Source organism: Numida meleagris, chromosome 1, assembly GCF_002078875.1.
Source record: "Numida meleagris isolate 19003 breed g44 Domestic line chromosome 1, NumMel1.0, whole genome shotgun sequence".
Taxonomy (NCBI): domain Eukaryota; kingdom Metazoa; phylum Chordata; class Aves; order Galliformes; family Numididae; genus Numida; species Numida meleagris.
The window spans coordinates 11,028,948-11,055,725 of record NC_034409.1 but is presented as its reverse complement, the minus strand read 5'-3'; the positions used below and the strand labels follow the sequence as shown (position 1 = coordinate 11,055,725).

The window sequence follows — 26,778 nt, the reverse complement described above, 5'->3', positions numbered from 1 at the left end:
ATATCCAACCCATACCTCCCCTGGTGTAACTTCAGACCATCACCTCTCATTCTATCAGTGTTACCTGGTGAGAAGAGGCCAACCCCAACCTCATCTCAACCTCCTTTCAGGGAATTGTAGAGAGTGATAAGGTTTTCCCTTGAGCCAGACTGAATCATCCCAGTGCCCTCAGCCACTCCCCATACAACTTGTGCTCCAGAGCCTTCACAGCTTCTTTGCCCTCCTCTGGACATGCTCCAGGGCCTCAGTGTCTTTCTTGTAGTGAGAAACCAGCCTGATCATCCTGCCTTGGTTCCCTAACAACTTTAAACAAAAAGGAGGAAGAGAAGTGCTGTGATGGATGAAAGAGTTAACTTCTAGGGTTGTGTAAAGAATAATTGATCTGGATGTCACTGTGCTGCAGAGGTGACCTACTTTAGCTTTAGCTGGTATCTCTCTGTTTGCCTTGATTTACTGATGGCAGGAGATCTTCCTAACAGTTTTCTTGATTGTACCTGCATGCAGTATCACTGACCTTCTTCAGAAGAGCAGTTGCTTCTCTTCCAGGAAAAACTTGAATGTATATGAATAATCTATATGATATGACCCAATCCTTCCTAATCCTAAAGAAAAAGATATTAGGGTGCTTAGGTGGACAACATTTCTTCAGAAGCCTGACTAGTTAACTTCGTCAAACTTGAAGATTTCTATCAAAGTTCGCTATCCCCACCTTCTCTGATTTCTATAGTCTTCAAAGCAGTCCTGCAACATTGCTCTCCTGATTTGGTTGGAGGAAAAATCACAAGGAGATGACTGATTTGCTCACACTTCTTCCCAGCCATTGATGTGGTTACTTCTTTTCAGTAAAGAAAAAATAATTGCTGGTATCAGTGAGAAGTCCTTAATGTCTATGTTGCAAAAATTAGAACAAAGTCTATCAAATTTATCTGATGTATTTATGCTGGATCATAATACTGCTTTTTGTACTCTGTACTCCTTTGGAAACCACAGAATTAGTAATATTGCCCTATCCAGTTTGCCAGTACATTGCCCTTGGAGCTATCTTCCAATAGACATCGGAGCTGGGTGATGATTATTGAAAGGTGTTTGGGAGAAGAGGTTCACTCCGGAGGTAAGCCTCAGAACAAGTAGATATATCAAAATGATTAGGAACCTTTATGTCTTTAGTTGCCACAATACATTTGATAGATCAGATGGATGTAGTGATGGACAGGAGGAGTTATAGATTTATGGCTGAACAGCACAATCATAGTGATGTCCTCTACTACTAGGGTCACTAGGAAATTGACTTACTTTTGAATGACACCTGGTAAAAGATAACAGAAGCGGAGAACCACAGAAAGTATTTGGAAGTTCAGCAGAATATGCAACAAGCCAAAAAGCTGATAATTTCTATACCTCTTATTTACTTCTCACTGCCTTCTGATTGTGTGGACAAATGGTACCTTCAGGACAAGGCATTTCCACAATGCTTGACTGGTGGAGATGTAGTCAGAACCTGGTGGTTGACAGAATTAGACGACACAAGAGACATAGTTAGGAGGTAAGTCCCTTTCTCTCCAGAACTGTAGTCTAGGTGCAGGACTGTGCAAATAACTACTTTCACAGGGTTTTATTAAGCTGGGAACTAGTTAGTGAGTTGCTGCTAGAAAGCCGTCAGATGAGAGCTAAGTACTCTTTTCTTGTAATAATAGTAGCCGAGCACACAAAAACTGAGAACAGTTTAGTTTGCTTGTCTCTTATCCTCTGGGTGAAATAGATGAAGGATGATAAAGCAGCTGTACTCCTGCCCTGAAAGAGGAATTTAAGCTTTTCAGATGGCCTTTTACATGCTGTTTTGGTATACTTTGTTCCTAGTGGCTCATATACAGGAGCTTCAAATTCCAGAAGAGGCTGAAAACTATGTATTCATGCCTTTAATAAAAATTCTCACATAGGTTCTGATATTGATATGTTAAAGAGCAAAAATGATATGCCAGTAGCTATTAAATAGAAGTAACTTTTCAATGATTAAGAGAAAATGTTAAATACTTTGGATTAAAATACATCTGGAAGGAAGATATCACTAAGTCAGACTGATGAAAGACTTTTCAGTCAAAGAATATAATATAGATGTGGACCTTAAGTGAACGTCACTAGAACTATGGTCTCTGTCCCCTGAGGCACCATTCATGTCATTGTAGATATTCGAGTGAACTCTGTGCTTCATTTTTTTCCTTTCTTTTCATCTACTAAGGGGAATAAAAGCATTAACTAAAAAGCTTAGTTCTGTCAATGAGAAATAAAGCATGCAGGCCCCTGTACCCTGAGATACAGATATATCTAGATATCTAGATATATCAGATAGTAAAGTGAATTCACCTTTGGGAATCCAATTTAAATTTAAATTGAGGTCCTGTGTTATCATTTTAATATGCAATAGTATTGTTCTTAATCAGCATCCACTAATCACTCTGAAAAGAGTTAAAAGAAGGCTTTCCAAGTGAAACAGGTAGTAAAAGACAGCTTTTATGCAGTGGTGCACGTTAAAAGTAATTGCTGGCAGAAACTAGTTTGGAACTTAGCTGTATATTCACTCTAGCCTGTTTTATGTTTTTGATATAGTAGCTTGGAAGTCATGGAAAAAATGAATGTGAAAAAATTCATTATGGTGAACTCTACAACTGAGTCAAAAAAGAGATGAGAGCACTGGATTCTGGGAAACATACTACGAAAGGTAATAAACTTTATGTAAGACTGTTGTTTACCTTATAAAAGTGCACAGCAAGTAAAATCTTTTGTATGAAAACACGTTTTTAATCTTCTCAGATAAAGTAAGAAGTATTCAATGCATCGGGGAAGTTTGACATGCAATACATATGTAAAATGTCATGAAAAGTATGACAGTCATAACCATCTAGACAAACACCGCAGGTATCATCTGGCATTAGGCTTTGCTCCTGCTGTGTTTTGACTCACCATGAGATCAACTCCATGGCTAGAAACATTGTGTCTTGGATCAGCAGGAATGGGAATAGCATGACTCGAACAGCACAGGCATTAACCAACAGAGTTTTCACCAGCACAGTACAAGAGCCTGAGGCATGGAATACTGTAGAACCTGAAATCAATAGCCAAAGCTTAATTTGTTGATTTGGGGCTTGTAGAAAGGAAAGTGGATTCACTGATTCTTGTGGGAAGTTGGTCTACAAAGTGATGAATGTAACAGTACTCTTTCCATTGACTTTACCAGGCTTTGGGCTGGGAAGTAGAATGGCTATTCTGAGTCAGATCAGGCCTGATTTAAACTAGAAGCCTCTCTCCAATATTGAGAATTTATTCTTGAGATAAGCTCAAAAAACCAGTGGCTGAGGACAATAATAGGATTAATACAGTCAACAGCACACTTTCTTCCAAACTTTCATATCTGGAGCTGAAGTGCTCTCCTGTTAAAAGAGAACAACATATAATATATATGTAATATATATATATATAATCTCTTAGACAGATTGTTTTGGGTTATTTTTTTTTTATATCATATATAAGGATAATTTTTTTTTTACAAAAATTCTTAAATATTTTAAATTGTGAGATGCATTTTTACATGCAATTGCAGATGACTATGTTCCCCCCATCCATCTTCTGAACACAAAAGAAAAAGCAAATCTGAGCTCCTAAAGCTGTTTTCACTTGCTGATGAGTGTCACCTAATTAATCATGCAAAGGGGAATTTTACCAGCTGAGAAATGTTGTGTGTTTTGACAGTTCAGAATACAGGTGACGCACTTCTACCTTTCACCTGTTCCACTGTGATGTGGCCACAAAAATGATCTGAGGGATGGAACACCTCCCCTGTAAGAACAGGCTGAGAGAGCTGGGGCTGTTCAGCCTGGAGAAGAGAAGGCTGTGGGGAGACCTGAGAGCGGCCTGTCAGTATCTAAGGGGTGGGCTGTAAGAAGGAAGGTGACAGACTTTTTGGAAGGGTCTGTTGTGATAGGACAGGGAGAAATGGTTTCAAAGTAAAAAAGGGGAGATTTAGATTGAACGTAAGGAGAAAGTTTTTTACAAGGGCAGTGAGGCACTGGAACAGGTTGCCCAGAGAGGTGATGGATACCCCATCCCTGTAGACATTCAAGGCCAGATTGGACAGAGCTCTGAGCAACTTGATCTAGCTGTAGGTGTTCTGTTTGTTGCAGGCGAGTTGGACTAAGTGACCTTTAAGGGTCCCTTCCAACTCAAATGATTCCATGATTCTCTTATTCTATGTCTGCTATGTGATGTTAGATCTCTAACACACCTTGTATGTCTTTACATCCTTTACATCATTTGAATGTTCCACTTTTATTTTCAGTTAATCCCTTGCTAGTTTTGAGGGCGTTCCTGAGGACTAACTATTTTTCCCTTCTTCTCATACAGCAGATGAGACAGCAGTTCTTACTTTGCCATCTGTAACATGTACTTTTCTGGGTGCTTGTGTTTGTGTGTATAGTTTGGAGGTCATGGAAAAGACAAATGTGAAAAAAATTCCATTATGATGTACTTTCCCTTATTCATCATGTTCTTTCAGCAGCCAAGATCCCATTCTTTATACAGAAGTTATTTTGGAAAAAATGGTTTCCCAGAATTCTGACACAGGATTACAACACTTTTATGTGTTAAGGATAAAAATAATCACCTAACAGAGGATTTATCTTTTGAAATGTACTGAACTAAAGTAGAGATAGATCTCTCTTTTTGTTTCCATTGTTATTTTCTAAAGTTTCAAAAAGATTTAAAAAAAGCAGACAAACAGATTAAAAATTCCTTCGCCCACAAAAAGCTTTCAAATTTCTTGAGAAAAAGAGAGAATAATTTACAAAGAGCCCTTGGTGCCCACAAAAACATAGAGGCCTTTGGGACATCAGAAGACTGAAATTCTGATAACTGAAATGGAAAGACAGAGGTCAGACCTTGAGATCTGCAGAAGCTTGTAAGGAATTTGGTTGCTAGGAAGCAGTATATTTTCTAAATGTGGTTTATAAAAAATGTTTAAAGGATTTCAAAGAACATCATCTACGATATTTTCTTAATTTGTACAGCTGTTTTTATTATATGCCCTGCATTTATTGCTTTGAAATGATAACACAAACAGTGTCAGCTACCTTCTATCTTGCAAATGCAAAGTTATGCAGTTTAACCTCTGTGTTACTATGATACAAACACATCAGAGATTATTCCTGCAAATGCCAATTTTTTGATCTTTACACATGTGGGTCATCCCATGAAAATCAGTGGGATCACTCTTGCCACCTGCTTGAATTTTCTTCATAAATCTACTTATTTACTGCTATTTTTTATGTCAGAGGCCAAGGAGGACATCACTCTACCAGCAAATTCAGTGCCATTCCGAAATAAATCTCCTAAATCCACTGGAATCATTTGGGATTTACACCATGGTGTACAGGGAATGGCACCTCACTGAAGCCTGGGCAGGGGCAGCCCGCATGCTGTGCTGCAAGGAGCACAGACAAAGGAGAGGAGCCAGCAGGGTCTGCTCTGTGCCCATAGCAGAGTCAGGATGAGAAATGGAAGCAGACCTGAACACAGTACATCCTGCTTAAGGAACGTACAGCAACAGAAGAATCTCCTACTGAATTGCATGAAAATAAAGCTATGAATAGACTTGAAATATTTGGATGCAAGGTTAGTTTCACATTTTACTTTCTACAGTCTGGCTGTAAAATGACATCAGCAATCAACTCAGGCTTTATAGCTGTGCATTCGTCACCATGCCTCAAGGTGTGAGGGGTGGTTATCTGCCCACCTTCCCAGGGCACCTTCTCAGTGATTCAGATCATAAGGTTCAGTTCTTCTGACTGCGGCAAAATAGTGTATCACATCCTAAAAACTTCTGCTCTGAGAAAGAGTCTGGCAGATCAGCCATAGTAACAGAAAGAAAAAATTGCGGTGATCTAATATTCCTATTAGGTTACGATCATCTGCAGAGCTCTGTTTCTGCAGTCTTTCTCTCTTTTTCTTGTTCTAATCCATGTAGGCATTTCTATTATGCCTGTCACCACAGAATCTGAATGCCTTCCAAGCAAGGAAATACTACCTCCTTTTTTCCTCCATCAGCAAAATATGAACATTATCTGAGCTAGAATGGGGTCTCCTGAAACTGTCAGAATGCCAAGAAGGAGAGCATGGCAATTTATCACAGATACAGCACCTCATTCTCCAGTCTTTTTTCTGTTCTGTTTGTGTACTGCACTGGGTCTCTCTGTGACAAGGAGAACAAGTTGATGACTGTGGTATTAATAGGATGTTTATATAATGAATAGTTCTTTAAGTATAGCGACAAGTTTAAGTATGCAGTAGCAACTCAAGAAGTGCTTTTGATAAACGGGGTAACTCCTCCCAGAAGATCATCCATTGTCTGCTTTATTTATATTGCAAAGGGTAGTTAAATGTAAGATACTGCTTGCATTACTGTGTCTATCTTCTATATGCTTTTGTCATACAGTTACTGTGGAAAGACAGACCTGCTCTAAGTCAGAAAATAATCACAAGTCACTGTGTGATAGATGCTTTAGTTTTGCTTTATATGATTTAAATCTCATGAAAAGATGCTCAAATTGTAAGTTATGTTGTCTTGACAGGACTTTAAAGTTTCAAATCAGTCAGCTCCTGTTCAGCTATTGACCAGGAAAGCAGACTTGTGTCCTCTCACCTTCATTCATGTTTCAAAATGAACGAGCCTTCTGACAGTGCTTCATTTGCATTTTCACTGAGTATAGAGAGAGGTAGAGAGGTAATGTGTAAAGATCTTTAGAATTTTAAGAATATTTATTTTATCTTTATTCTTCATACTAGTAATTCAAACTGTTGTACAATATACTTCGAGAATGAGATGGGAAGAATCTTGTTCACTTCTTTTTCTCTTTATTTTTTTTTTTATTTTATTTTCAGAAGAGTCCTTTGAAAACTTATTTGCATTGAAAATACTTATTGAAAAGCTGAGCCTCATGTCAGGGTTCCTATTCTACTCAGAGGATGTAATTTTGCTTTGTAAATTGGTCTCTCATCTTGAATGAGCAAATAAGCATCCTGGTGGATGCCAATTAGATGAACTTTTGTATCCCAAGTAGAACTGCTGAGAGCAATTTTGATGGACTGATTTTGCATTTGAATGTGCTTCCAACTGGATCTAAAACACATTTTAAAATCAGATTGACCTCTCTAGAGTTTTTCTGAAGAAAAAATTCCAGTTGTGGTCAGACATTTTATTTGGACAGTTTCAGAGCAAGACATTTTGATTTCTGTTTAGTTCCTAAGGCTTTTTATGTTCACTACCCAAACACCATAAGTTAAAAAGTCAGTGCGAAAATATTTCAATTTTGCTAAAAGTAAACATGATAATGACTGCATCCATGTTGTTTGCCTGCTTCTGAGATTTATCTTCAAGGAAAAGTCTGGAACACTGATTCTTATCAGAATCAAGTCAACCATTGAAATCCTGACATTCTTTTGAAATCTAACTTTCATTCTCCCAGCTCATCTTTAGAAAGAAATGCATTGGTTGCTTAAAATGTCTCCAGCTGCAATAGTCTAAATCAGGAATCTGAGAACATTTTTGACAGACTCTGCCTTTGGTAATGGCAGTGCTGGGTATAATCAGCAACAGGAATAGCACTGATTACTGGTGTCAGTCAAAAGCACTTCCAGCTCACACTGCCTGTCTATCATTTACAGCCAGCTTCCATACCCTTACTGGTATATATGGTACCTCCAGAACTGCTGGATTTGTACCAGGGTTTCTGGTTTACTGCAGTGTGTACTGGCCTGGGCTTTCATTGCTTCCTCATATCCGAAGCTGCTGGTAATGTTTGTACATTCAGAGAAAATAACTTTCAAGAGGAGGTGTCAGTCTCCATCCTTCCACCGGCATGGAAGATAGGGAAGCACTTTTAAAATCTTTTCCTCAACTACTGAGGCTCCAGTGAAAGCATATGCCTTCGTCTTGCCTTTGGACAAATGATACACCAGTCTTTTGCTGCAAAGATATATTGCTCAGCTCCACGAAGCTACAGACTGGTACTACTGATATACTGCAGTAATTCCTGTTCATCCATACTCATACCTATAACACCAAAGCTTTTCGGAGGCAGTTGACAGGGAAGATGAAATGTGCCAGGTTTCCTATGAGGCTACTCACAAATGGTCATTTCTGTTTGTATTTAAAAGCTCGGCTTCAGCAGGTGTGGGCACTGCAGTATGAGTACAGGCCCTGACCAGTGCTCTGTGACACGGGATCATCCCAGCTGGCTGCTCAGAGGCTGGCGGTTACCCAAGAAATCCCTCTCATTTAGTTCCTGAAGTCTAAACTAAAATCCTGTATCAGTGAGAGGCACTGACTTCAGCACTGTGGGTTAAAAAGGAATCACTAAAGGAAAGACAGCTCAGTGAACTTCTAGACAGTCTCCCATTCTTTAAAGTAGTAATGGTAAAAGTACCGTACTTCCCCAGCATGGAGAGAGAGTGTGCGGCGGACACTGCTTTCCTTTCTTTTATCTGCAGGTTACTCTACATCAAGATCATTTTTCTAAGTATTTTCCAGCATGACTCACCTTGTCCCCAAGCTAGAACGGATGGGATCCATGGGGAAGAAATTTGTCTGCTCTTGTTGTTTTATCTAACCCTGATCAGTATAAATGTAACAGAAACAGTTATTTAAAGCCAGCTAGCAGAGGGCAGCTGAGGGAGCAATTTGGGACCCTGTGGGTAACAAGGAAGTGTTCTCCTGTGGCAGTTTGCACAGGGCAGCTGACAGACTGCTCTGTAGCACAGCCTCCTGAGGATGAGGCCCTCCTCACACGGCCACCAGAGCTCTTTCTTCAGTCATCACGTTTACAATTGTCCCCATGCTGCTTCTTTGTGGCTGAAGGGAAAATGAATTTACCAGAGGATGTCTGTTCAGCCACCAAGTCTCTGTCATGATGTGGACAGCCAATGTTAGATGGATAATAACAGGGAACTGGAAGGGAAGAAGGAGGGAAAACTGTATCATCTTGATGTCTCAGAAGGCTATTGGTTTCCAGTGCTAAAGATAGCCCTTACCACTTCTACACCCTCCGGCAGTCAGATCCCATCTCCCATAGACTGATGGGTAGTAGTACTCCGTGAGGGACAACCTCACATTTTTCGTACTCTATACAATTATCTGAAGCACACAAAACTATTTTTGTAATGGCAGCTAGACAAACTCATAAACATCTCATAACAGGCCAAATTCATATGAGATCCTAGTCTTCAGGGAGCTAGTGGATAAACATGAATCTGTGTTGTTCTTTAAAGCTGAAGACCATACCCTTAAGTAGAAAATTTTGAAGCAAAAGACAGCTTTGTCCCTTCAACAATGCCCACAATTTAGAGATATAAACTTCGACTCTATTATAACTTACTAGAAGCACAAGAAACACTTAGCTATAGTTAGAAAAAACCTTCAAATCATTATGAGTTTGAAGTTGTTCATTTTGCTGGGCTAGCTCCCTGACTGTGCTGTGATTTCTGTAGCTGCAGAAAATCGTATGTTGCAGTAAAGAACTGTTTGGGAGAAAATATCTATTATATCCAGATGGAGGGGTTGGGGATTTTAACCCTCAGGAGGGCCCTATGAAGTGGAAAATATCAAAAGCAACCCATAAATTTTTCATATTTTTCATATAACGATGCCTGTGTGTATGCACACATGCACATTTTGGCATACCACTTTGCTCTGACTTATATCAGGTGGCCATGCTTCATCCTGTGGGCCAAGTTTCCTTTAGCCATTTTTCTTCCCAACAGAGCTGGCTCAACATCTTCACCTCTCTTCTATCCAGATACTCTGCTAAGAGGTCAAAGTTTGCAGGGTAGTTTCACGAGACAATCTGTGCAGTCAGTGCCAAGCTTTAATCAACTTCAGCAAGATTATTCAGGTCATCTCGCCCCTAGGGAATTTGGAAAATGGCAAAAGAAATAACAACCCTTTCCAGAAGGTTCAAAAGCATTAGAGTTGCTTAGCCCTAGATATGAGGGGAAAAAAAAACAGCCTAAGATTCTGCTTGAGCTTCTTTTTATTGGTGGGCAGCTAGTGTTGCTCACCTAGAGCTCTCTTCAGGTATACAAAATGTTCCCTGGCAAACACTTGTCCACTTGCCCAGTGCTTTGAAAACATGAAATGGAGATTGGATTCAGGCTTGTCCAGGAGAAGGCAAGATTTTCTCTGGTTCCACTACATTTTTTTCCCCCCATCAAACAAAAATTCCAAAGAGCAGAAATCTTTGCATCACTGCAAATCGCTTTCTTTAGAGGAAGAAAGTGAAGCCAAGTGAAGCCAATGAACCCAGGAAAGGAAAACTCAGGATTAGCTATGCCTCACCTTTCCCATTCATGAGGAACCCTCTGTTTCAGTCTGCCAGATTAAACAGGTATTATCAACGTCATTTCAAAGCACTGATTACATTAAGAATATTCTTCTGCATTGCACAATGCTATATAGCACTGAAACCTCATGGAATCACACAGAATCACAGACTGGCTTAGGTGGGAGGGGATCCCAAAGACCATCTAGTTCTAAATCCCCTGCTATGGGCAGGGTTACCAACCACTAGATCCGGCTGCCCAGGGTCCCATCCAGCCCGGCCTTGAATCCCTCCAGGGATGGGTCATCCATAACATCTCTGGTCAGCCAGTTCCTGCACCTCACCACCCTCTTCTTCCTAACATCTAACCTAGATCTCCCCTCTTTTAGTTTAAAGCCATTCCCCCTTGTCCTATCTCTGTCAGACCGTGTAAAAAGGTGGTCCTCCTCCTGCTTGTAAGCTCCTTTCAATTACTGAAAACTTCGAGGAGACAGAAGCTAAATGGTGTGGTTAAGAAGATCAATCTATTACTGTTCAAGCTAAAAAAGTATCTGACCTGTGGTTGCTGCAGCTTGAGCAGGAAAGATCCACTTCCTAACAAACTACTCAGAGAGAGGCAGAACAGGCAGAACTTTTTACAAGATGCTAAGTGAAAGCTTTTTCTTGGCTAACATTTTTTCCATCATGACAGCTCTCATTCATTTCCAGCTGAAAGCATCTGCTTCCCTGGAATGGGCCGCAGCTCTTCTGACTTCTCTGTCTTGGCCTCATGTCTGTCAGAATTTGATATACAATCTTTTAGTAAAAAGCATATGTAAACTTTTTTTTTTTGGCTATGGAAATCTTCTTGCAATAAACTCTAAAGCTACCACATGTTCCATCACCTCAGAAATGCATTCTCTGCAATTCTTTCTCTCAGTATTCTCTTTATAACTACACAGTGTGCATATTTTTGTCTCATTTTGATTGTGCATGTAAATTCCATGATACATTGCTGTTCTTTGTCATTAAGTAGTTATTATTTGATTTTGGCATTCCATTTGCACCAAGAAAATAGAAACACTGAGGCACATTCTGATTTTTGGCACTTCTGATTTTCACAAATCCTTTACACTTTGAGGATCCAATTCTGTAAGGTGCTGAGTACTTCTAGTAAAGTGCTTAAGTTCATCTTCACAAAGGGAAGTAGCTAGCAAGATCTGGCTTTTGGCTGATAGATTTTCTTACAGAGAAGTGTCTGGGTTCTCCCTTACGTCTAGAAAAGACAATGTCCCTATCGTCAAACCTTCCTTACAGCATTTCCTACTGACTGCACTGAGCAACTTTACAACATGCTGCCTATTTGAACCTCACACTGACTTGCGGAACTTCCCCATCTTTTTGCTGGGAACCTCACTGTTCTACTCAGAGTGAATTTTGCCCCAAGAACTGCTTGTTTGCACCTAACTCACTTTGCTCTATGGCACAGAGGCATTTCTCAGGTCTGGAAATGGCAGTCTGAGCTACGTGATGCTGCAATGAGAACTGCCACCTTATTTTGGGTGCTTAACTGAGAAATCCAAAATCAGAGGCAATCTTTGAATATACTAAACTTTAAAACAAGTGAGTCTGTTTGCATTTTGCTTGCTGCCTCCTACTCCTTCCCAATCCATCTTCTGGATCTGTACCAGCAGCCAGAACTACATGACTTGCACTACAGAATGAAATGACTTTAAATGGCAACGTGGCTCCAGCACAGCATTAACATCTCACCAGCAGACAGTGTGAGATTAATGTCACAATTAGCAAGTGGATGTTTGATATCTTAACCTCAAGGATTCATTGCACTTGTAAATCTGTGGAAGCTCAGTTGGGTGCTCTGTTGTTACAGATCACTGAGATAATGTAAACAGGCATTTGCTGGGGCCTGGTGGAACCAGGAGGTTTCTGTTTGCATGAGCAGCCTTTTTAAAAGGTGCAAATCTTGTTATAATACAAACATCAGGTGTATGTATGTAAACATTGTTTTATGGAAGAAAATGGAATAAACTGTTCAGTAAACAGCAGTTAAAAGCAACTCCACATTAAATACTGAAAGGGGGAAGGAGCAGCTCCCTTCAACTTGTGAACTCGGGAATGATAACTGTAAGCAAATATCGTGGGCAGAATTCCTCCGTTCCTGGCAACCTAAAGAAAAACATAACTAAGGACAGCAAAATATTGCGTACTATTGCTTGTGCAGATTCTGAGATGGGAGTACTGGGATAAAGCATGCAGACCTGATCTTGAAGAGCCTTCTGGATGTCACCTGTGAGTCAGTGCCCACAGGCCCCATTGTGTACCGAAACTGAACAAAAAATAGTGATCCTGCCAGGTCTAGCCCTTGCTGATGGGGGTACTACTGCTCTCTGCTGGTGCAAAGGCACTGTTAATAAAACATTTCTGAATGTGTCCTACTGATGCAAACTATCTCTGAGAAAGTGAATGCTGTGGATAAGAGCTGTGCAGAGAATGGGCATTCCTCATCAGTGAACATGTTGAGACTTTCAACATTAATCTTTGTTTCTGTTTTTCTAACAAGTGCCAGAAAGTCTTCACACATGAAAAGGGAAATAGATAGGATTTATCAAAATATTTTAATTCAACACACCAAAATGTTTTGTCAGAGCTTTGAAGTTTTTAAAGTTATGATATGTGAAATTACAAAAATAAAGATGGTTTTGAAACGGAAAAAAAATGTCCTCTGAAGCCCCCAAAACATTACACACATATTTTCTCCGCCTCCTGTGCCTTTTCAGACGATTTATTTAGAATTTCAAATTACTTATAATATGAAAAACACTGGCTATAAATGAACTTTAAAGTAAATGATAGTCTGCTTATTCCGAAGAAAAGGCATAAAGTATTTTATTAAGACCTAGCTTTCATTTTACTTTCATGTAGGTACTACTTACAGACTCTATTTAACTAATGGCTTTTTTTTTCCTCCAGTGGAAGAACTGTTCTCTATTCTAAACACTGAGTTGAAGCACGTTAGATTAATCAACTGAATGCATTATTTAAGACAGTTATTATTGATTCCATATAAAATAAAACCAAGGAAAGACAGTTGTAAATAAACTTAGACATCGTCATACAGATATACTTAAAAAAATCAATGGAAATTCTTCATATATACTAACTCTAAATGCTGTTCTATTACTAATACAATACATAGTGAATATCTTTTTTAAACAGAACTACTAAACAAGATTTGTATTGGCTTTTCCATAATAGCACAATAAAGGCAAAAAATGTTATCAGATCCAACTAAGCACAAAGAAAAAAAATCACCTATAGTACATCATATTACTGACATTAAGCAACCCACTAACTTCTAACTCATGGTGAGCTCTGACATTAAAAGGTACCCCTTTACAAATGTATCTTTATAAATGGAACAAACATGATTTCCCCTTAAGCTGCAGCTCTTTATCACAACTACAATAAACACACACAAACTGTGAAAATATTCTCAGCTCCAATACATAATTTCCCTTTGTAAACCAATCAGGATATGAAGCCTTATCATTCCTCTCTATACATCCTGCTATCACAAAAACAGCCACTGAAAAGTGCTGCTAGGCAGTGAATTAGTTTTGTACCTTTTGAGAAAAATTCCCTAAGAACATCTCTTCTGGCTGTATAATTTAATCCTACAGCTTTTTGCTCCTGTGTGGACAGAATTTGCACCCCTGGGTGCACACAGTTTGAGGTTTTGCTCGTTGCATGCTCAGCATGTGTGCATTCTTGGGTCTAAGGTCTCAGATGATCTTTCCATGTACTTCCTCAGAATTTATGATTTGTTTTTAATGGGCTGTAGCAAGACTAAGAAGCTTTCGCAATGTTCATAATCAGAGTCTCGCTATCCTGTGATATATATGCCACTCCTTATGCTTTTAAAACGTTCTAGAAAAAGGCTGAATTTATGGAAGGTTTTCTACAATGTTTTAGAAGTGGGTTCAGGACATGTCATGTATCTTATAGATTATACATTATAAGGAGAATATATTATCTTCTCTGAGAGGCTTGCAACCTTCATTGACACTAATAAGATTTACATGTCCCAGTGGACAAAGGAATGGACTTCAGAGTCCTTAATTCAATTTATTAGAATGATTGGCTGACTCAGAGTTGAGAAGGAACATGACCTTTTGACACTAGTTGTTTGCTCCTAGGGCCAATGTAGAAAAATTCCTTTTGATCCCCAGGGAGAAGAATATTCTTCGAGTGTTTTTTGAGTGGCCTCTCTGGCCATTTTGGCCCCAGCAGAACAGCTCAACAGAAGAGCGGTTTCTTTTGCTTAAATGGTTCTTTTCACACTCTTAGTGAGTGATGAATTTTGCTGAATCAGGGCCTTGGGAAGTGTTTCATCTTCAAAGATAAAACAATGCAAAAACAAGTACGTTACAGGGTGATTTGCTTCCTTCTCTAAGATGGTGCCTATTCACAGCTCTCAAGGGAAGAGTTGAGACTTTTTTTTCCTGTTATGTTTGAAGAGGCCATATTTGGATCTCTTTATCCTTCTAGATGCTTCCTAGGATTAGAGGGAGGAAACAGAAAGTGTCATTAAAGAGAAAAGAGGAAGAAGACTGACGGAAACATAGGCAAGGGAAGTCAATTCATGTAGAGATATCTTGTCACTGAAGTGATCCATATCACAGTTCAGTGGTCATGAAACTGCCCTCGTGGACATTACACTTTAAACTTCTGAATTTCAGAAAAGTTACAGGTAGTCAAGATCTAATCTATTTATTGAAATGGTTGGGGTAATGGTTAGTAATCAATCAGACATAAAATAGTGACCTTGTGACCTTGCCAATATAGAAGTCCTCTTAGCAATATTTAAGGCTGATGCCTAGTGCATCATGCCATTTATATGACAGATGGACTTAATGTCAATGTGAGCTCAATGCATGAACAAAATGATCTCACACAGCTCAATGAGCTAGTTTTATTGTTCTAAAGAAAACAAAGCAGCTTTCTGGACACAAAAGATTGTTAAGTTTTGGATGCCAGTTTCAAATTAAAGTGAATCATTCAAATATTCATGGACTATCAAAGCCACACGTAAACTATTGTAATAATGGTACCAAGTAAAAACAATTTAAAGGCAATGCAGTTAAGTCTAGGATTTTCTGAGTTCTCCTTCAGTAGGTTAATGTTGTCCATAGAAGAGTCTGAAAAGTAAGCAAAAATAATAAATATTCTATGCAAGAAGTCTTTTTTTTTCTATCACCTGGAAGACTCTATGCACACAATGAATGCCAAAGAAACTTAGGAACGAGAATTAAACAGAATCAGAAATGTCGTTCCTGAAACAAGAAGCTCAAAGACAGTTCCAAAGAGGTGTAGTGTCCAACACAGTGAATCTCTTCTTATTTGATCCCATTGGAAGGCATATGTATTACTAGAGATTCACCTGAAAAACAGGACAGGGCTCATATAACTAATCTGGTATCACTACTACCCCAGAGTATTTGAATATGTCATATACACTGTGCTTGAAATCTTGTCATGGGCAAAGAGAGGACTGTATCTTATACCTGAAGCCAAGATTTTATTGTTAATCTCATTTAAAGGCTTGACTGTATAACCAAGATACAGTAAATAGTTAATGCTATTAACCCGAATAAAGTTTAAAAATTTCTTTAAAAATTAAATCTCATGAGCAATGCTACATTTAAAAGCTGCAATAACACCCCCCTCCTAGATCTAATGCTTTTTCTTTGATGTTGCATTTACCACTCCACTGCTCCATTTGCTACATTTACCTCTCCATCTAACAATGCTGATATCTTTATTTCTGGAGTAAGAGATGTGATAAAAAGTTGTCATCCTGAGATATTGTTGGGAGTAGTATGATTTCCATGGTAGGGGATTTTTCCTCTTTGCTAGGAAAAACATGATATTGATGTTAAGTGTTTCCTCCTCACCCTAGGGACCACTTGCATGCATTTTTATATGTTTGTTAATGTGTATCCACCCTGATTTTTCTTCTGTAATTTGCAACTCTTATATTATATCTAACTGTACTGTATGCCCAGTTCCTAGGTTTGCAGTATCTTTTCTTATGAGTAATTGAGAGCCCTGGGGCCTCTATCATGCTATACCTTCATAGTGCTCTGTCATTAATCTAGAGGTTCAGGGGTCATTCTACATAGCATAATTAATTGCTACTCCTATTTATACAAGGACTTTTAGCTATAGGCATTACATCAATTATACAAAGATAAGAAAAATGAAAACAAATAAGGGAATAGACACCTGGTCATTAGACAATTGCTATTAGAGGTAAACAAGCTGAAACAAAACTACAAGCTGGCTGAGACTAGTCTACATAAAACCTGACAAGCACTCAGGACTGTGTTAACTTAATACAAAGCCTGTGGCTTGTTATCAGCAACAGCGATATTGTATTTATATGGAGCTACACAGGACACTCTAAGGTGGAGCAGCAGAAATTTCAAGGGATTTTTTTTTTTAACATTTAATGATTAAGTTTGCATCTCTGAAATACACAGTATTTACACTGAAATTTAGGGTGAGAGCTGAAGATAAGTTTAGAGTTTGGACAGGAACAGTTTTGAGAAATCTAAATTCTCAATGAATCAATGAGAACTCTGACAAAAATGGAAAGGACAAACAGATTAGAATACTACTTCATCTTCTGCTATTCACATCTCAAGGACATACTACTTCATCTTCTGCTATTCACATCTCAAGGACCAGGCCCGATTTCCAGCTAGGATAGGTTTAAGCTAGGAATGGGGTTAGAACCTGGGAAAGTACAGGCTGAGAAGCCCAGTTTCCTGCTGCATCTTGTAGGTCATTTGGTGTGGGGAAAGAGATTAGTCTCATTTTCATCAAAAATGTTATCTTAACTCTTTGTTGGTTCCTGTCTCATGTCCACATTTACATTTTGGTAGGACCGAGACCAGAGTTACAACTAGTGTTTTGGAAAGCACAGGATCACAAGCCCAGGTTCTACCTATGGCAAGAACTGCAGTATGGTTTTGAGTTTGGGAATGATGTTTTCTATTTAGTGTCTTTTCTATGGAAAGTTTAGACTCATTGGGAGTATCTTCTGGACAACTTTGGCTATCTTTTCTATGGAAGGGAGAGAGAATTGCAGAATCACAGTCATAGAATGGCTTGGGTTGCAAGGTACTTCAAAGATCATCTAGTTACAACCCCCTGCTTCAGGCAGGGTTGCCAACCACTAAATCAGGCACTAGATCAGATTGCTCAGGGCCCCACCCAACCTGCCCTTGAACACCATCAGGGATGGAGCATCCACAGCTTCTCTGGACAGAAGTCACGTTTCATGATTCCATCTGGTCTCAATGATTTATTTCCCTTATTCATAATAATGCATTTTTAGGAAAAAAAAAAAAAAGAGAGAGAGAGAGGATGAGTAAAGCATCTTTCATCTAGGAACAGCCTAGAACTCGGTGTACTACTAATCTGCTAAAACAGAAAAAGCACATGGTAAATAACAGTTTTCCCTCTTCCTCTTCCCTCCAAAATACAGCGTGTTTACTGCAGTTGCCCTTCTATCTCATGTATTGATCTTGCCTCGGAATTCAGACAGAGTTCGGGTCACCATGGGCTGACAGCCAGGTTAGTGCCTATCAGGGCAGATCTGGCATTGCTAACTACATGTCATTGCCTGAACTCAGGTGCCTGGAGACCAAGTGAATTTGGAGATACTTAGTGGACTTGGGCACTTAGAGCATACACCAGCCAGTGAGCATGCCAGGTCTCTGCTGGGATGACCCAGTCCCAGAAAGTACAAGTGTACCAGGCTGCACCCGCACTGTAAGAGCTGTCACAAGCAGATGTGCTATTGTCCTTTTCTTCAGTGGTTTAGTTCACAGGCCTCTCCATAAAAATGAAAATAAAGACAAAAACTGCCATCAGGGCACTGAGCGCCTTCTCGCCCCACTTTCTCTGCCGGCCTGAGCCAAGAAAGGATCGAGTCGGAATAAAGCAGAGACGCTGCCGGACAAGCAGAACCACAGGGGCCGGCAGCCTGGGCCCTCCCGCTCTCCCGCGGTGCCGCAGCGGTGTTGTGGCACCCCCTGGCTGCTGCGCCTGACTCCGCTCACGTCTGCGGGCGAGGCGAGAGGCTGTGGAGGGGGCCGCCATGGCGGCCGTTCCACCCGGCTGCGCGGCACCAGTGCTGGGCGGAAGTTGCATTGAAGCCGTCCCAGCTCAGCCCGTTCCCTGGGGAGGCTCGGCTGTGACCCGCACGGAGCTCGAGCTGATCTGTTCACAATTAGAGCACCTTGGGCTCCGCTGGTACAATCAACTAATACACATCTTTGACTTTTTTTTTTTTTTTTTAATTGGATTCTCTAAACTTACACTTGAGCAGATGCAGGAATCCCTGAGCCTGTCTGGTGACCGCATTCCCCCAGTGTCGGTTGTCAGTTGTCCCCGCCTCCTTGACAAAGTGAGAATCAATGTGCCGCAGCAGTTGTCAACGGCATAAATAATGCCCTTAAAAGTGAGAATGAAATGATTATTTGAGGGTTAGCCACCTGTTTTGATTGATCTGGCCCCAGTGTATGGAGTGGGATACACAGTCCAGCCAAGAGCGCTCCCCAGCTGTGCTGTGTCTAGGATCACTGGCATTACTGGGAGATCTGTGGCCCAGGGGTGGCTGGGCTTGAAATAAACCTCTTTCTGAGGTATGGAGAAACGTGTCCGTGAGTTTGCATCCACAGTCATTTCTCTTGGAGGACCACAGAGTATCATGCTCACGTATCACTGGTTTGCCAGAAACTCAAGTTAAGGATTGAAAAATAAACAGGTCACACCAATCACCATGTGTCTAAGTATTTTGTTTCTACCACTGGTCAGCCTACCTTCTTAATGTGTGACGCTGGATACCCAATCTATACAGCTGTATCATCTTTCAGGCTGCACTGTAAGGTCCATCTGATTCTAAGGCATTTGCTTGAAGAAAATGTTTGAGAGATGTGTTTGCTCATGGGTTTGTTTCTTAGAGATCTTGACCTTTATTATTCCATTAGGACCTCCAGAAATTAATGTTGATGCCACCACAGTTCAAATTATTCATTTAAAATGAGATTTATTGCTGGAAATGAAACCAGAAACCCTACCACTGGAAATCCATCATTTTCAGTACAAACAAGGAATTAATCAAGTGAAGCATTACAGATCAAGCAGTAATAGAAATCCAGACAGTACAAATTGTATCTTAGTCGTGTGCTGGTTTAGGACAGCTCTTTGCACAACTCTAGCTTAGACTTTGTGCATGATTTTCAAAATCAAGCATAGAAAGACTGCCCTTTAGCTTGGCAAGTGTCTGTCAAGGTGCTACTCCATGCACCAAAGCCTAATAATGACTCTTAAATGAAAGGTGTGGGTTTTTTTTTTTCTAAACATAATTTATCATATTTCAAAAGTGAGTGTGGCTCCGAGTCAAAATTCCAAAAATATGTTTAATATATTTAGAAAGAATGCCGGTTTGTTTACCATAATTAATTTTTTTTTTCTAGTTACAATCATAATAAATTAGGAGGAGCTACATGGGAGCAGTTCTTCATTAGCAAGTGATTTGCATAGATAACAGATCTCTGCATTGAAGTCTTGCGAATGTGCTTTGCCCCAGGGATGGTGGCATCTCATCTGCTCTGCTCTGGTGGAAATGACTACTGCAATCAAGTGCCACTGGAAAGGTGCTCAGCTGCAGGACTACTAAATACTTTTGTTTTTTTTTTAAAGGCAAGTATTTAATTGTTAAAAAATGTTTCAACTTGCCTTTATGGCATACGCAGAAACTGACAGTTACTGTAATATTTTTTTTATCTCAGGAATTCTAGAAACTTACCTGCTATCTGCCTCCATCTTACTTTCCTGTCCCCCAACAACTGGATGGCAGCATTTACGAATTTCACATATGTGTAGTTTTTAGGTGTGTGTCCCTCGGCAGTTCTATCAAAACACTGTTATTAAACATTCAGATTTGCACTGCTCTTTGTCATACGCCAGATAAGTCTGGGTGTTTGGTTCTGTTAAGTTAATGGAATGTCATTTATGTCATTTTTTGTTGTTAATGTAACATGAAAACATGAGTAGTGAATGGAAATTATCTACTGATAGTATTTTAATGTTATGACCTTCTTTTTTAAAGCTTTAAACATGTCAGTTATTTAATAGCTGTTTTGTATTATCCTTTTAAGCCCTCTCACTGGAAAACACAGGACACTGAAGTATGAATTTCCTGAGAGCTACTGATTACCTACAAAACATATTGATTGAAATAGGAATGTCCCTTTGATTCATGTGGGATTTATCAGTGGTTAGCATCTCTGTGGAGGAGGTGCATGTTTTTCAGTCTTCTTATGACGCACAGAAAGTCAGTGTAGTTTTGCAATGCTCAAGCTATACCTAGGGCTTCAGTTCACAACTAACAAAAGCCTAATTGATACTGTTTCATTCCTATGGTGTTTTATTTCAGTCAGCAAGCAGGATGAAGAGAGGAAAGTAGACCGACCTGGGACTGGGCTACAAGTCAGGGAATGAACAGCTAGAAAAGGCCACAGTCTTTCAAATTTTCTTTGATTATTATATCTGTGACTGCATCAAAAACAAACTTGACATTCTGGGTGTCTGTGGCACAGGTCAGGTGACAGTATATCTCCTTATCTTCTTTCCTTATGTTCAAGTCTAGGAATTGTTTCTTGATATAATTCCCAGCATCTTCAAATGTATTTAGTCCTAGTGGAAATGACAGAAAGAGACACAGAAGACACATAGCAACTTTTTTGTTTGTTTGTTTTTGTGATGTTGGAATTAGGCATTCGATATGATAAATTTGTATCTGTACTGCCCATACAAATTTAAATTGCAATTCCTAACCAAAAATCCTCATTTTTTTAACTGAAATGCTCACAAGTGAGCAGAGAATTAGGTACATAATTTGCTGCTGTTGGGCAGTACTTTGTTAGAGCAACTGCAGGTTTAAACACTGGTTCTGGGACTCAGTGTAGGTCCACAGAAGGATGAGACATCTAGAAGCAGGCTGTAGCATAGAGGCCTTGCTGACTCCTGCGAGTCTATGAAGGTAAAGTGGCATTGCTCCACAGATTTGAGCACAGTGTTTGATTCTCCCAGTGAAGCAGTGGGCAATTTTGGGTCACTATGTTGATGGATTTCAAAAAAGAAGTGAAGCAGCTGTTTGCCAGGAAGTCCACACAACCTATCTTCCATTAATAAAATTTATTGAAATATGCTTTATTTCAGGCACTCTCTATCGAAGTACGGGAAGTTAATGCTAAAATGCTGGTAGCATTTGTTTTTGTTCTGTAACATTCTGACATAGCTTCATGTATTCTCTTGCATTAGTTTGGAACAGCTGTCATTCTCTTTTTCCAGTAGATGCCATTGTGACATACAAAAAGAGGCAGAATTCCTTTACAGAAATGGTTTCCCAAATGGGGACAAAAAAGACCTGGTTTAAGTGTGTGAGTGATAAACCACTGGCTTCTACTGAAATGTGAGTTGTTTTCATCATACAAGACTTCTGCCATCTGAAACTTCTAGTTGCCTCAGATTCCTCTACTTGCAGTGGAGAGAAATAAGCATCTCCAGAGACAGCTGACCCCAACCTAAGTACCCTGAGTATGTGAGATGAATTCCAGTGTCTTTCCCTTTCCTTTCTTATGAGATGAAGTCTAGATGTCCAGGCAGGATGCTTAGCCTTTAAATGGTTATCTGTAGGTGACCTGAATAGAAATCTCAATCGTTTGAATGTATTTTCTTCTGAAAACCCCAAACTTACCATCGTATTCAGGAAAGCAGATATTCAGATGAACTTTTGCTATTTTCTCTTGGAAGAGGTCTTTTTTGTTTAGAAACAGCACAATGGAAGTGGTTGCAAAGCACCTGTGGTTGCAGATGCTGTTGAACAGCTGAAGGCTTTCATGCATTCTGTTCTGTTGTGATGCAAAAGGTGAACATGAGAGACCGACAAATCTTACCCCATATGTCATTTTTTCTGTAATACTCTTCACTGACAAGAACCCGTACAGCATAATAGCCTTTAAATTGTCATAAGGGAATGGGAACAGTTCTGATAAGCCATCAGAGAGTGCATTAAAACTAAGCAGCAAAAAGGATTGTTTGTTTCTTCTGACTCACCACTTTTTTATCTTCCACCAGAACCATGTCATAGGCACTGAGTGCAGCACAGAATATGATGCAGGTAACTCCCTCAAAGCAATGAATCCACTTTTTTCTCTCTGATCGCTGTCCACCCACATCAAACATCCTGTGCAGAAAAAAAAATATGTACAGTGTGAAGCACTAACTAATAAGGATGTAGTCACACTGAAAATGTGCAGAGTGCTACTAGAGAGGAATGACAATCAAACATCCATTTTGACAGAGCAGACATTTATTGATCTATTTCCATCTCAACAGGTCAAGGAGAACTATGTATTATTTATGACTTTATATGTAAAGGTTTAAATATCTGCACAAAGCAGATATTTTCAGCACTCTGTTGAGGAAGTGGGACTCTTCACAAGAGCTGAGGGTAGGACTTAGCCCTGCAGGCAAGGATTTTTCAGGACAGAATTCATACCTGAAACACTCACAAAAGACTCTTAGAGCAATGATCATGTGTTTATAGTATTGCTTGTAATGAACTGACGCACTCATCAGTAAGGCTTGTGATTGGAAGCCAGCCACTATTTGATCCACCAGTTGTGCTTCATTGGCTGGTGTAATTTTCTATTTAGTCATCTATTCATTGTCCTTGTGTGATCATTTAGGTACTGTATAACCAGCAGTCTGTGTTTATGTGTAGAGATCTCTCCCTTATCCATCTCATTTAGTTGCTGTTTAAGCCGTAATTCATGGGGAACATAAATTCATTCATTTGTAGAGAGGAGAATGCAGAGTTGTCCTTCTCTGCATTATTTTCCTTCAGCTTTTGACAGAAATTACTGCCTTCGGGTAGAGTCATATAAACCTTTTATGGACTTTTTGTATGGGTTCCAAAACTAACTGAGCATACCTAGTTTTGAGCTTCAATACAATAAAGTTTAGTGCCTAATATAGATGGACCTTTTGTCGGAATTACTATTGTTTTTCTTAGCACTATTTTTTAAAATTACCACTTATATTTGCAGTTTTACAATTATAAGGAATTGGTCTCTCTCTTCACTATTTTTCTCCGAACAAAATGAGCATTTTTCAAGTGCATTGACAAGGAGAAAGAATATGTTAGAAGTCTGATTCCTTGTGTGCATGACGATTTTTCCCTGTTCAGTGTGTTGTTTAACTTAAACTGTAAAACCTAATCTCTCTTGCATTATCTTTAAGAAACCTTTAAGAAACTGTACTGGGTCTTACGTTTTACATTCCTGCAGTATCTAAAATTAAACACAATTCATTTTTTTCTAGCAGTGGAAATTGATTCTATATGAGAAAGTCAAGTCAGTAGTAAACAGAGCAAGGGAAATTTGTTACTGAAACACCTTTTTTTTTGCAACACAACTTTCCTCTTTTCTTCACCATCAGCAGTACATCTGATTGAAACAAAGTTTATTGTTTATCATTATTTTATCCTTCTTAGAAGAAATGAATTCCAATTCTAGTGATGAATGACTTGGTTCGCTGAGGAGCAATTAAAGAAAATTATATTTGTAGTACATTTCATCTCCTTGATCTTTGTGTGCCTACAAATGTGAATTATTAGGAAATCAGGAAGCTGTTGTGGAACAAGACTTTGTTAACAACAGTGGCATTCTTCCAACCACATCTTCCCTGAGTTCAGGAACCTAAGTGAGATCAACATAAATGAACCATCTTGACTTTTGGTTCTGAATGGTGCCCCTAAATCATCTGCCATTATGTGTCTTCCTTGGTTTGTGGTACGCAACTCTGAAATCAGGGAGATAGGAAAAAAAAGAAACTACAAAACTGAATCTTCAGTGAAGTTGTACGAGCATACATTATCATACAAATCTGTACTCACTTCCTGCAAGCTTTTAGCATATGGCCTATGAATATTCATGAGAAGTCAAGTTAAAATAGTAAAAGATCAAGACCAGAGGCAATGTTTATGGACAGTTTTTATTGTACTAAGCTCAGCTTGCTTGGCTCTGTATTTTCCTAGCACTACTCATGGAAAATCTAACCAGTCTAGGTATGAGACTAGTTGTGTGTTCATTTGTGTCGGCAGTATGTACAGTGAGACCTGAAGGCTAAAATAAAGGTTGCCTGATTTCAGTGAGAATCTTCCTAGCTCTTCAATGGATACTACAGCAGGAGAGGACCTTTGGAGATAGATCTCCTTTTAAAAATATTTCAGTGTGTTCTCACTTCTGGAAATCGAAGTCAATTAATGAAGAAATTAAAGACAACGGGAAAGCTAAATTATGTTAAAACAACAACATAATGACTAAGAAGATAGCAAATAAAAAGTCATGTTTCTTGTGGAACTGTAATACTGGGATATTCAGACTTGTACAGCACAAAGTATTTTCTGCCTCATTCAGTTCAGAAGAGGGTAAAAACTTCAGTGAACAAGGCATCTGTTCATGATTTCTTTTTTTCCATGTTTGGTTTGTGACCCCAAGCCTCCCTTAAGTACATCAACTAAAGCTCATTCTGAACATTGAAGTGTCCCTCCCTTTATAGATGTTTCTATGGCACTTATCAAACTAAGTGCAGTCATCAGGATCTCCCAGCTGTTTTGCATTGCTCTGGCAATGCAAAGTAGCTGAAACTGGCTGGTTAAGGTGGATTTATTGCTGCTCTTCATCCCTGTAGATGAACAAAACTCTCAGATTGTTTTGTAGTGACTTCACTCCATATTATTCAAGTCACAAAACTATCAATTAATTTACTCACATAACACTATTGCAATGCAAAAAAAGATGCTAAATATAGACTTTTTTTGTCGTTTTCAATGTAATTAGGAACCTCTTCCTTGGTTACAGACATTCAGATAGGAATCTTATTTTCAGTTGTGCTACATTTCATCTGTACCTAGAGATAATTCTAATACTTTATTATGACTAGTAGCATTCATGTCATAGAGGGTTTGCAGACTGATAATTTTGTTCTCCATCCTGATTTAGTTTTTTTATCTTGCATAAACTATGGTTGCAACTGTGACGATGCTCAGATTTCCAGTGTACCAAGCAGTCTGAAATACGTTAATCAGAGAAAAAAGAATGGTATGTTTAGGACATTACACTACAGCATTTGGGAGTAAGTGCTGAATTAGGAGAAGGTTCTTCACGTGAGGACATGGAACAGGCTCTCTAGGGCAGTGGGCATGGCCCCAATCTGCCAGAGTTCAGGGAGCGTTTGGGCAATGCTCTCAGACATAGAGTATGATTTTTGGGTAGTCCTGCGTAAAGTTGATGATTGTTCTAGGTCCCTTCCACTTGTCATATTCTATGACTATATGATGGAAATTTCCAGAGGTGACCTATTTATAGGTGATAATAATTTCTTTGTTGGGCATCTATTTTAAGGGTCTCATTTGTATGTATAATCTCAGTTACTTCAAAGCATCTGTGTGGTGAGGGTAGATGGCTTGGGAGGTGTTTAATTGCCACAGAAGGAAAAAGTAAGCCCTTTGAAAAATGTAAAAAATGTAATCCTGATACTTCCTACAACTGTCTCTACAGAGATCTTCTTGTCTAGGCTGCATTCCTTAATATGCACTACGGCCTTTAAACTAAGAATTAAATGGAATTCAATCCATAGAGAAAAGTGGTGTTATTGAACACGGAAATGATCATAATTCATTCAAATATATTTTAACATGGAATTATGTTTTTAGTTTGTTCACCAAGTGTAATTAAATCCTGACTATCTGAAAATGTCAATTTTTTTTCAGTCAAATCTCTTAGAGGCATTATTTTTGAGGAATTTTGTTTTCTGAACATTTTGCTTTTCATCTTAAAAGAGAAGGACAGCATGCATGTTAATACTGAAATTTCCCATGGGACACATTATTTTTTTGCCAACAGTAATGTATTCAATTGTTAAGAGCAGTTATTTCTGTTTCCAAAAGAAGAGAGTGGAAGGTTGAGAATGCATGCAAATTAGTTGTCATCAAATATTTTGCATGCTGTTAAGGACTTTTAGTTAGGCAAATTTCATAAATGTCACAAGCAATTATTCAAATGGCAGAAGACAAATAATGCTTGGTAAACACTTACATATGTAAAACGTCCTTTAGAACCTGATATTCTGAGATCTCCTAATAACAGTCCATTATATACTCAAAGTTGGAGTGCCAATACTAAAATATCTTCTTTGGCACTTACAAATAGAAGATTCAAGAATATCACAATTTGATTAGTAACAATACAATCAATGTCTTTGAATAAAAATTACC

General features: G+C 39.0%; 1 protein-coding gene and 2 long non-coding RNA genes across 3 annotated transcripts in view; 2 read left to right on the top strand and 1 right to left on the bottom strand.

Annotated features, from left to right (window-relative positions):
• LOC110392430 overlaps window positions 1–26,778 on the top strand; it is a 37,409-nt gene that overhangs the window by 4,708 nt on the left and 5,923 nt on the right. The window lies entirely within an intron of this gene.
• Window positions 786–20,031, top strand: LOC110392431. The gene is made up of 3 exons (XR_002434359.1): window positions 786–1,543; window positions 2,605–2,716; window positions 19,910–20,031. It is a non-coding gene; the product is annotated as an uncharacterized LOC110392431 (long non-coding RNA).
• GNAT3 (G protein subunit alpha transducin 3) overlaps window positions 20,921–26,778 on the bottom strand; it is a 28,801-nt gene continuing 22,943 nt past the window's right edge. The window contains exons 6-8 of the mRNA XM_021384673.1: window positions 22,554–22,683; window positions 22,195–22,348; window positions 20,921–21,131 (exon numbers count right to left, since the gene is read on the bottom strand). Coding sequence (XP_021240348.1) covers window positions 20,941–21,131; window positions 22,195–22,348; window positions 22,554–22,683 — 475 coding nt within the window. The 3' untranslated portion in view covers window positions 20,921–20,940. The remainder of the gene's footprint in view (window positions 21,132–22,194; window positions 22,349–22,553; window positions 22,684–26,778) is intronic.